The 12,867-nt window shown below is 35.5% G+C and overlaps 1 protein-coding gene across 1 annotated transcript; it reads right to left on the reverse strand.

Annotated features, from left to right (window-relative positions):
- Positions 1-7,346: 7,346 nt before the first annotated feature.
- Positions 7,347-7,919, reverse strand: LOC136973643 (protein FAM200A-like). Its single transcript, XM_067268381.1, has one exon. The coding sequence runs from the start codon at positions 7,917-7,919 to the stop codon at positions 7,347-7,349; it is 573 nt and encodes a 190-aa protein (XP_067124482.1).
- Positions 7,920-12,867: the final 4,948 nt, after the last annotated feature.

Raw genomic sequence — 12,867 nt, forward strand, 5'->3', positions numbered from 1 at the left:
GCCTAGTAATATTTCTTTAAATTAAATAATTATACATTTAAAAATTTATAGGATATTTGAGAAAAAAACTACATAAAAATTAGTAAAATTGGTATTTATTTTTTAAATCATTTCATCTATGAATTTTGATATTTTACATTGATTTCAAAACACACAATAGATTACAAGTGTAGTAAAATAAGAGGAACGTCGAATTGCGAATATCAACTTAAATAATCGACATTACTAGGAAAACTTTAATAATATAAAACACGCAGATCTTTTTCATGCTTCATCAGGCATTTAGACGTAGAATGGAATGGAAATGACTTTTGTTCCATTCCATTCAACAAACTGAAAAAAATTCGCTTTCGAAGTAGTTTGAATGAGTATTGTTCCATTCCATGTGTAAATGCTTGAAGAAGCTTGGAAAAACGAAAACATTTTATGTTAAAAAAAATTACTTTTTTTTAGTAATATCGATTCAAGTTGTTATCTTTTAATTGTTAAACTGTAAATTATAACGTTGTTTTATTTATTTTGATACTTATTAATAATACTGTATATCGAAAAATAGTTTTTTATTTTGATTTTCCAATTGAATTAGGACGGTAAATTTTTCCTATTGATGTTAACTGAATATAAAATTTTATTTTTTCAGATTTTCACGTAGAATTTAATGTTATAATTAAAATATTAAATTAATAATTTTTAAAACATTTATCTTATTAAAAATAATTTATTGCGAATAAACAAGAATTTCATTTCATTTCAACACGAGTATTGAATTAGCAAAGTAATATCAGTAATTTTATTAAGTAATTAAAATTGTTATATTAAAGGTTTTGAATCTGACTCGTAGCCCTAAGCTATTTCCTTCATCCAATGATAGAAGTGCGAGTTTCTAAACTTTGACTTGCGTAAACCTGGCCTTTAAAGTATTAATATAATATATTTAATTCTATCATATCAATTACCTCTAAAATCAAAAGCGTGACTAAAGCTTTCGAATCGATAGGTTTGTTAACAGTTAATTCATGCTTTGCAATAGTACTTTCATAACTTAAAATATTACGCAAAAATTACGAAAATCATCATTAAAAACTTTTCGAGAATAATATTTTTGAAGCGTATTATCTTTTTAGACATTGACACAATTTTTGGTGCACGGAAATTAGTTGCATCAAAGATGTTCTTATGTGGTTTGATGGGATAAGGCAACACAACACTTGGGCGATCTATCAAGGGAGATGATTCCCGGAATTTTTTGTGCGAAACTGTATTACACACCCAAGAAAACCCGGAAAACTACACGTGACTGGTCCGTTGGTCAGGCACTTGCCTATCACCAACTACTAGTGTTCAGTGGTTTTATCTATTCGCCACTAGTGAGACTGATTGTATATATATATATAAACGAAAAGTGACACTGGAAATTTGCATAAAAGCGTATGAATAATAATAAGCAGAGAAACAATTAGTGTTTTTAATTGAAGGCCGGATGGCTGAGCGGTTAAGATGTCCGCCTAACGCTCTGGGGGATCCGGAATCGAATCGTAACGGGTCGAAAATTTCAGGAATATGTCGAACTCCGTCTCTCACACGCTGTTGCCCCAATGTGGGCCTGGCCGAACCCATAATGGGCTTGCCGAAAAAAAAGGGCCTTCTTAGTAACTACAGGGAGGAAAGAGTTTTAAAAAAGTAATTTTGGCACACCGGTTGAGAACAACTGATTTAAAAGCTTAAAAATCATGCTTTATCAGTACGTTTTCCCGGAAACAAATTATAGATTGTGCTCAGAAGTTATTTATAAATAAATAGTTATTTATTCTGCAGGCTATTTAAATATAGATATATAGCTTTATTATTAAATGTCATTAATTTGTAAAGTTATCACTTATAATATCATTAAATGTAAAGTTGTTTTTCTGCTAATTACAAAGAAGAAACTTAAAATTCAAATTTAATTTAGTTTGGCCTGCCTGGCATGTGCCTGTACGACGCGCAGTCATTACGGAGTTTGAAAAAAGTAAAATGGCTGTTTAGCCGAATTACCCACCATTTTGGGCCGTTCTTACCCGACTGTGAGCAGATTAAATTGTGGAAGACCACTGGTAAACGCTTCAACCTTGCTTTTATTGTTTAGTGACACACTTCCCCATCACATGTACTGGTCGGCAGGGCCGGCCTTCTCGATAAAGGGGCCCGGGTGCAAGAAACTATTTGGGCCCAAATGTTTTTCTAAAATAAAAAAATTTACAAACACGAACATATATTAATGCATGTTTATTTAAAGCGTGATTTTGTTCTTGCTAATACATTAATTACTTCAGAAAAATTACTAAAAATACTGCATTCTTGATAATGTTGGGGCCCCCTCAATCGCGGGGCCCCGGTGCGTAGCATCCGCCGCACCTCCCCGATGGCCGGCCCTGCTGGTCGGGGTCACATCTCGTATGACAACGTAATAGTGGTGTGAGGAACAGTGACAACACAGCAGTATATTCGGGAAATCCTACATATTCGTGTGTTGTATTTCTTGGCAGACTGCAAACAGCCAGTTTCCAACAAGAAATTTTCAGTCACACATAGCTTTGTCACTTCCTTGGGTGTCTGGTCTTCAGACTTGTCGGCCATTGAGCAATTGTGGGACCAGATGGGACGCCAGGTTCGGCCATCTACGAATGTGATATATGCCTTCATGCTTGAACGTTTTGCCGCACTTAGCCAGGCAAGAGAAGGTTCATAAGATACTAAAAATTCTTTTAATTAAATTGTACCGTTGTTGCAAGGCAATTTTTTTCCCTCTGCTACGGTATCGTAATCTTCGTTCGCATTTAATAACATTTTATTCGATTTCTTCTCCTTGAAGCACAACTTTTTTGTCAATGAGTGCAATTTCATTGTCTGGAAAGTAACTATGACGACAAAACACTGCTGTTTCTCCCGAAATCTCTAGAAGTTAAAAAACAAAACGAAAAATTCTGATCAGTACATCCCGTTTTAAACAGACTTTACTGTATTTTACGATTAAGTTTGAACCGTAAAAAAATAGTATTTTTGTTTTCGTATACAAAAATGATTTAAAATATACAGTTTCAAACGACAGGGAAAAATTACAACGAATTTTTGAAATATTTATCATATAAAAATGTTTAAACGATAATGTTATATTTGTGGAATTTGCTTTTATTTATAAAACTTATATTTTATATTGCATTTAAATTCCTTCTTTTTTAGTTAGCTTTTAATATAGGAAATAAAAACATTTATGGAATGATTTTGTATAAATTGTTTTTTATATAATGTGATATTAAAGTGGAAACCTACCTCTCTGGGGAACCCGAGATCGAATTCGGATGGGTCAAGAAATCTAGGAAATTTTCGGGTGTTGTTCATCCGAATATGCTGGGTCTCACTTCTCATCACTCGACCACCCCATTGTGAGCCCAGCCGAACTCATAATGGGTTTGCTAAAAAGGCCCTCTTAGTACGGGCCCACCAGTGGCCAAGCGGTTCCGTTCCCTGAACACTGGGAGTTCGTTTGTGGGTTCGCACGTGGAGTTTTTCGGGTTTCTTTATATCTGAATAGGGGCCAGTTACCATTGGCGTAGCCAGGGTTTTGTTATGGGGGCCTAGTAGAGGCTGTAATTTTCTGGGGAAGGGCACCAGGTTAACTGGGGGCCGTGCCCACCCATGCCCCTTCCTGGCTACACCCATGCCAGTTACCCTTAAAAAGATCTTCCGGAAAGCATCCCCCTAGGCAGATCACCTTAGTGTTGCGTTGCCGTAACTTAACAAAACAAAACAAAACAAACCCTCTTAGTACCACAGGGTGAAAAGAATTTTAAAAAATCTAAACAAATTTATGGGTTAATTATTTTGAAATTTATTTTTTATTACTAAATATTTTTCTTTCTAAAAATAATGTGTAGTATATTATATAAAATTTTTATATCTTTTGGTGAATCCGAGTATTTGTAGAATATATAATATTACTTTGAATAAAATAAAACTTTATTCAAAACGATATTACTTTACATCAAATATTTTGATAAAATATTTCATGACAAAATTATCGTTATAAAATATTGTAAATTGTTATTTATTATTAATTTTTTATTTTAAAATCACTTTAACATTTTATTAGCAAGTAAGAATACATATTAATAAATGAAAACATAAGAGGCATACTAGCCCATCACTGACGGAGTGCATAACACTACTGATGTTAATGGGCTGGCAACGTAAAGTCTTCCTCTGTATCTAACACAATGGCCGGATGACCGAGCGGTTAAGGTGGCAGCCTACCGCTCTGGGAGACCCATGATTGAATCCGAATGGATCGAAAAATTCCAAGGAATTTTTCAGGTCCGTCTAGATAAGTCGTCTCTCATTGCCCAGCCGCCCCCTTGTGGGCCTGTCCGAACCCATAAGGAGCTTGCTAAAAAAGGCCATCTTAGTGCCCATAAGGCGGAGGGTTTTAAAAAACAAAAAGTATTTAACACATACATAGGGCCAGTTTTCCATAGAAAATCCACCCAGGAGGCATGCTATATTCCGTACAAGTCAATACAATGCTAGAAGTGTGAGAATAAATTCGCTTGTGTTACAAGTAATTGTTTGTTCTCAGAATTATGCTAAACTGAAATGTAAACCAAGACCACATTTATCATTTTTGTGGTCTGTGGGTCCTAATAGGACTTTTTAAATTATACAGATTATGAGTTAGGCCAAGAGTACAATGGAGCGGCCGGCTGGTGAGAAGTAGAGAAACAGGACAACCACCTAAAATTTCTGGGATTTTTCGGCCCGTCCGGATTCATTTGAAAACGTTTCTTAAAAGGCCCAAAAAAGGTAAAAATTAAAGGGTGTTGCTCCCCATTCTGCACGTCAGACTTCAGATGTGTGAAATAATGGACCATCCGCGCGAAAAAATAATCGCCAGTTTGCATTGCCAGTTGGGCGTTTTTCCTGGACAATTCAGGTAGAGTTTATAAAATAAATTTATATCGAAATTAATTGCAAAAGTAACACATAAAAGTAAGAATAATAAATAATAACACATACAAACACAACACAAGACCCTGATTTGTTTGAATTTGAAACTGTACGAGGAATGCGCAGTGTCATTTTACAGTCAAGAACTGAACAATGCGCATGCCAGTTTTAAACCAGTTAGGGACTTGAGTTGGAAGAAACCTAATATTTGCCAGAGATAGTTGCAAGTTAAAATGATGAAAACGTGAAGAAAGCCAGGAAAACTTCAAGTGGCCAGCTTGTTTGAGTCGCGAACCCACGACCAACTACTAGAGTTCAATGGTTTTATCCAATCGGCCACTAATGAGCGTGAAAATCTCAATTTTCACCATTTTTGTTTTTTCAGACAATAGTCTTTAAATATTTTTTAAACAAAGAAATTCGAGATAAATGACTAATTTTCATTTTGTAAAAAATATTTCTTAAATTTACCAATAATAATAATAATAATTTAGGTACCGTATTTTACGGACTATAAGACGCACCTGAATTTTGGAAGCAATTTTTCGAAGAAAAAAGTGCGTCTTATAGTCCATAAAATACGGTATATGATACGGGCGTTCGATGGTCGATTTTCACGTTATATTTCGTAACTTATCTAAATTCAAAAGTATTTTGATAAGTTATTAAATTTTGTATCTATTTTCCCGTCAAAGTTTTATAGCCAGTTTAGTCCCACATTGAGACCTCCTAGCATATTCAAAATGTTGGTCGACTGAAAATATTTCTATGTCCACCTGTGGCCAAGCGGTCTTCGTCCCGGTCGTGGGTTCGATGCTTCACTCAGACGGGCTGGCCACATGGAGTTTTCCGGATTTTTTCCACGTCTGTAACGCCTAAATAGGGGCCAGTTTTCTTCGAAAGACCTCCCGAAAGGCATTATTTCCCCCGCGCGCGTATGGTAATTCAATCTAAAGGCTGGCTAACCGGACGCATGCGTCCGTATTTTCATCTCTCAGAGTAAATAGCCTATATGAGTTACGCACTCCATATTAACCATTGTAAAAAAGAAAGAAAATATTTCTAAAGCTTGAAAAAACAGTGAAATTTGAAGAACGAATTAGGATATGTCGAAAACATTTGCCAAAAAAAGTTACAAATTTTATCAGTAGATGGCGATTGGTAGAACAACTATTCCAGTATCGAGGAACTTCAATCCAGTGACATAAATTTAATAACAACTAGAAAATTTTTTGCAAAAGCGAAATTTTCCGAGTCATCCAGAGCGGTAAGCTGTCATCTTAACCCAGTGATTCCCAACCTTTTTTGCGCTATGCCCCACCTAAGTCTTTCAAAAATTCTTATGCCCCCCTAACATATACACAAGTTTTAATATTAAAAAATTGAAATGTTCACTAAGGAAGGTTTTAGAAAGAAATCACTAGGAAATTATTGAGAAAACACAGTAAGTAAATTTTCAAAACATATAATGGAGAACTGAAATTCAAGTACAAAATAATTTTAATGAAAGATTTTCTATAATATTTTAATTATTAGTAATTATTTATTATTTAAATTTAGTGAGATCCTTGCTCTTGACGCTTGCTGCAAAGAGATTTTGTCAGGATCCAGTTTAGTTATCTTTAGTCTCAAGTCTCCCCGTTTAGTTATATCCAACCGATTTCTTTTTTTTTTTTTTTTTTTTTAGCAGCAATTCATTTATGGTAAATCCGCATTCAGATAAATATGAAGATGGAAAGGGTAACAATAGTTCTTTTGCACAATTGGTTGCATTTGGATATTTGATTTGGGTTTCTTCACAAAGCCATGCCATCGCACCTTTTATATTAAATAATGTTTTAATTGACTCATCATTTAGCATTTCTGCGAGTTCTTCTTGGTACCGCATATTTGAAATATCAGACAAATCCACTAACATTGGCTACATCATCCAAGTTGGGAAATCAATTTTTTTCAAATCAGAAAATCTTTCTTTTAAATTAGCCGATAAAATTTTCAGATGATCGACAATAACAAGTATAGCGGTATCAGTAACTTCACACTTTTGGAGCCAATGAAACTTTTCAAAATTTTTGTTGTAAATATTTGTCTGACATAATTCAATAAAGGTAATGAAACCAAATATCTTCGCTTTTGCATCGACAAGAGTTTTATTTGTTCCTTGAAGTTGTTTATTTAATATATTTAGTTTTTCAAAGATATCGGCTAAATAACTCACAAATGCCTTACCATCGACCGTTAACAGATTTTTCATTTCAGGTTTGTCGCGTAAAAAATCACTAAGAGTATCAAATAGTTCCATAAATCTTTTCAGGCAGTTCTCTTTTGAGAGCCATCTTACTTCAGTGTGAAGTATAGCCTAAGTCTCACATGGTCACATTTTGTTCTTCACAAAATAACTTAAAAAGATGTTCACATTTGGCACTTGCTTTAATAGTATTGATACACTTTATAACTAAATTTAGTACTTCATTTAGAACAGGTGAAATGTTTTTAGCTACTAACTTTTCCCTGTGAATAACACAATGCATAAGAAGCATTTTTGGATTCTCATCTTTCATCAATTTTAAGCAACCAGTCTTCCCCATCATATTAGGAGCACCATCTGCAGCACAAGATGTTATATTTTTCATTGGTATATTATTGACATCTAAGTGATTTTTTAGCTTACTATATATATCTTTGGAAGTCGTAGTGCTTTCTAATGATTTCCAGAACAACATTTCTTCAGCAAACTCACCCTTTTCAATATATCGTACGCAAGTTATAAGTACAGCCTCACTGTCTCTCAAAGTTGATTCATCCATTCGCGCCGAGACTTGTCTTGATTTCAGCTTTTCAACGAGTTGTTTTTCAATATCCTCACTCATTTCGTCTATTCTTCTGCTAACAGTATTGTTACTTAGTGGCATAGCTTTAACATCTTTGTCCAGAACCATTTTAAGAAATGCTGATATTGATGGTTTGATTAAGTTCTTCTCTATAGTATGACTTTTCCCAGATTTAGCGATGAGTAATGAAATTTGATAACTAGCTTCCAGAATATGATTGATAGTTTCTTTATGAGCAGTAAATAGAGACTTTAATGTTACTCTTTTTTCAAAATCTTTCTTCAAAGTTTAAAAGTAATTCAAATCTGAATTAATATGAGCATTATGTTTTGCCTTCAAAGTGCCTCAAGACGACCTCGTTTCATTGATTCGTTGGTCAAGCATTGTTGGCATAAAAGACAAAAAGGTGACCGTTCATCGTGGACAGCAGGTATAAAACCAAATTTTAAATATTCCTCCGAATACTGACGAACTTTTTTCTTGCTTGCACCACTCATTTCCTTATGGGCTAGAAAAAAATATATAAAATCAATTAGAAACTAAAAAAGAAATATGATGTTGGATTCACGCGAAATGATGTAGAGCTGTAGATCGACAAAAGAAACACGTTTCAAAGACCATGCGACGGCATGGTCAACAAAGTAATTTATTTCGCATAAATGTACAGGTTTTATTTTAGATTCCAACTCCATGGTATTATAAAATAAGTAACAATAATACGGCGCAAACAACATATACCACTCGCGACAATATAAAAACTATAACTAAAACTTATGTACTAACTTAAAACTAGCGATAGAAAAATTAGTAGGAAAAAGATAAGATAGGAAATAGAACATTGAAAAAATTGGAATACTTGGGTTTTCTTTTCTTGCTGAACTCTACAATTTTTGGGTGGGATACCACGTTGAACACTTTTGGAAGGTCTCTCGTTGTCGTGTTCGTTGAAGTTGCTCTTGCACTTTCCTGTCATTGCCAAACGCGACCTGGAACACCACAACTCGTGTCCATAGACTAATTACCTAGCGAAGCTAGGAAGACTGGCAAGCTAATAGAACGGAAAGGTTGACTGAACCGACCATCGCGTCCTCAAGCGGACGCCGCGTGAAAACTACCGCCACGAACATGGCGTGTTAGAACTACGATAATGGTTCGTAAGCAAAACGATGCCGGATTTATTCATATTGTATTTTTTTTAAATACTATGAAGTTTTAATGTATTTGCAGTTCTCAAGTAAACTGAAAACTTGTAAAAAAAAACTTGTGAATAAAATACTCGTCTTAAAAAATGTTTTACTTAATATTGTACAGATTATACAAATGCAAAAATATTTTAAAACTTAAATAATTACATTGAAATGATAGGCAGATTCTTTTCTGTATTACGATTGTAATGACATTGTAATTAACAAGGCAAATGCAAAACTTTACAAAGTTTTGAGTAATTGGAACTGGTGGAAATTGAAGTGACCTTTGTTGTAGTAGATATTGTCTGATGTAGAAATTTTGTAGCATAATATAAACGCATTCGTATATACAATTTTACCAGTAAATCTTGAAAGTCTTTGCAGACGTTTATTTTCATAGAAAAGTTGTTTAGTTCTATTATCCTTAAAATGTGACACAATTCCTTTCTTATGCATATTCGCATTAAACTCTTGCACAAAAGTAGTTTCACAATGTGACATGAACTGTAAGACTTCATCGCGAGGTGAAATTAAACTTCCAAAATCTCCTTTTTCATACGTATATGATTTAAAATGGGTAAATATCTGATGATAAGAAGACAGCACAGGTTTTTGTGAACCTGTGAAACAAAAGCTACACAAGTGAATCTTGTAAGCTTTTCTCAAAACACATCCTGTAATGTAGGACAAAACACATTTCTCAGGTAAATCTTCGTCTTGAGAAGAAGCTGGCAACAGCAAGAAATTGTTACATTGAATTACTCCAATATTTGCAGAAAGTTCCGGAGCTTCTAAATTAATAGGTAGAGTAACAGTTTTTGAATTTATAGGGATATTTAGGTCTCCTGAATCCACAGGGGATTCCTCAGCTTCTACTTTAAAACAACATTCTTTAAACTGAGGGAGAATTTGCCCAGTTGTTTTTTGTGCAAGTTTTGGTTTCTTTGGCAAATCAGAACGAGGTGTCGGTGGTTTTTTTTTCCAGTCAGTAATTTTGGAGAGTTTGGTATATTGAAAATTGTTGGGACTGCATTCCAAACTAATTTCTTCTTTGCCGAATTCATAAATTGGTTTTTTTCAAAATGCTCAACACAAAGATAATTATTTTTATATAGCACTTCTGCTGTTTTATTTAAAAGATCTCGGTGTCGAGTGTTTTGGACCCAAAAGCGGCATCTGAAAAATAAATAAAATGGAGCTGCATATGAATGGATTGTATGACACTTTTAATTAATTGCAGGCAATTTAGAAGGTATACTGGTTTCTTCCTACGAGTGACAGTACCTTAAGCCTGGTTAAAGTTGGTTAATGTTACCTTAGGTTCCGAGATTGCGGTGGTGGGATTTTTTCCCTACGTCGGCGTCCGCGACGGGGAAAAATTTTTTCCCTAGACTCGTGACGTCGACGCCCTCGAGAATTTTTTTTCCCGGTCGGTTTCGACCCCGACTTCCATGTTGCCGAGTATCCTGTAACCTCGAAACGGCGACGGTGTGTGTAAATTTGCGACGGTAGAGGGAGCCTTGTCGTGACGTCGGGCGAGAGTAATATCGGCGGGAAATTCATAGTGGTGTTACGCACGAATATGCAAATGCTCGATCTGTGACGTGATTTCTGTTCGTTTCAATGCAATTTTATGCAATTTGACTACCAGTTGGAAACGTGTGCTGCCGTGTTTTGCGATTTGGATTATGACTCGTGTTTTTTTCGTGACGATTTTTCGTTTTCAAATTAACTCTTATCGGATAATAATTGTGGTTAATATTTCTTCTTGCATTAGTAAGTATTCTTTTTTTTTTTTTTTTTTTTTTATTTTTACAATTTTTAGCTAAACGTTAGACGAACTTGTAACTAGAAATTAAGGATAGGCTGTGTTTTTTTCCCACTATTCCAACCTCCCCTCGTTTAGTTATTACCGATTGTGTGGAAATGAGCGGTTCGGTCGATTTGATTTGCAACGACGAATTTCGGTCGAAATGCACTTCCCGTGATTTTTACAAGTCGATGGAAGACGACCGTTTGGAGTTAGGTGTACCTCCCTTTGTCGATAGCGCATTTAAATTTGCTGTGAAATTAGGCATACAGCCGACTGAGTCCGTTTGCATTGATTGCGATTCCTGGCCCTCCAGAAAACCAGGCGAGAGATTTCCAACTTTTGCCCAACACTTAAGCAACACTTGTCTGGGCAGGGAAAAGTGCCGATTTTGCTCCAGCCCGAAACCGTTCCCGCAGCGCCTGCGACGATTACGAAAAAGAAAGCTAACAAGAAACAAGAAGAAGGGAAAGATACCAAAAAGCAGCATAGTAATACTAATTCAAAAGAAGGAAACGCCAACCGACCAATAAAGTGAAACGAAGCGAAAACAACAGCGAATAAAAGAACTTCACCGAACGAAAATCTGGAGTTTAGCGAAACCGGCAAAAAATTGGATCGAAAAGGAAAGAAACAAAGGAAGAAGTAGTCGAACTCCATCGAAAAGTGAGTAAAAAATTACTTTTTCCCTTTTTTTTAATTTTTTTTCATTTCGGTTAAAATCCGCGGATTCTGCATAGCATTTCAAGATGGCGGCCGGTCGCGTGGCCATTTTGAATCGCAGGGAAAAAATTTTTCCCCGGCGCGGTCGCCGACGTAGGGAAAAAATCCCTACGTCCCCATCTCGGAACCTAAGGTAACATTAACCTTAAAGTTTACCTAAATAGTCCCGATGGCTTGCGCTTCCGACTGTTCGTGCTCTTGACAAACTCGGGCCGAAGATTAATTAACATCACTTGTTATTGATTCACGCTAGTTCTTGAACTAAAGAAAAAATGGAAACATCTACTAAAAATGTAGTTAACCTAACCTAACCAAAGCGCCTACATTGGGACTACCTAAATAAACTTAAACCTTAAGCCTAACGTCATTCATAAACAAAAACATGATCTTACCGGTCTTTTTCTTTAAAAAATCTAAAGAAGGACAGATGATATTGTTTCCCTGAAGCATTTGAGCAATTAACAGCTGAACAGTAATTAACTCCTGCAGTCTTCCAAGATCTTGAATTCATTTTCTACTTCTACCACACGTATTCACAGCATAAACGAAGTTAAATTTAAATAGTTTTCACGCGGCGGTCACAGAGTGGCGCTAGCAGCAAGTATCTGCGTAAGCGTTAATGCGCGGAACAAGTTCGCCCATAGAACTTGCCAGTCTTGCCCAGGGCCGGATTTACATAAGGACATTTGGGGCCGGTGCCCAGGGCCCCCACAAAACTGTGTTTAAACATAATTTTTTTTTCTATTACTGCGACAGCCTAGTGTGGCCTAATCATGAGGGCCACAGGCAAAGAAAACCAAACCCGGGGAAAAAAACCTATGAAACATCAGAAAATTTCGGGAAAAAATTTTACATAGGTATTTTTCAATTAAATTAAAATAATTAGTTTTACACAATAATATATATGTAAGTTTACAATAACTTTATTTTTAAATGAAATTTACAACTTCCTAGTTGGAATCTAGTTGAAAGTACAGTATTTTGTGTAAATTTTCTAAATCATCAAATTTGCCTACTCTTAAAGGGGGGCCCCCACCGAATTTGTGCCCAGGGCCCCTGGATTGGTAAATCCGGCCCTGGTCTTGCCATAATTAGTCTATGTCGTGTCTGTTCACCTTCACGTCTGGGCAAAGAATGTCTCCTTTCTCCTCTTCCGCCAGCCTTAGGCCTCATTTGTCTCTTTTTTCTCAGTGGTTCCCAGAATTGTTAATTCCACCCCAAGGGAAAAGGGTTATAAAGGAAAGTTCTAGAAGAAAAGAGAAACAAAGAACAAAGAAAATTAAAACTAACTTGAATCAATATTTACAATAAATATGGCATACAGCAGCTATACGGT

This window comes from Centruroides vittatus, unplaced genomic scaffold (genome assembly GCF_030686945.1).
Source record: "Centruroides vittatus isolate TY-2023 unplaced genomic scaffold, ASM3068694v2 contig_3255, whole genome shotgun sequence".
Classification (NCBI taxonomy): Eukaryota; Metazoa; Arthropoda; class Arachnida; order Scorpiones; family Buthidae; genus Centruroides; species Centruroides vittatus.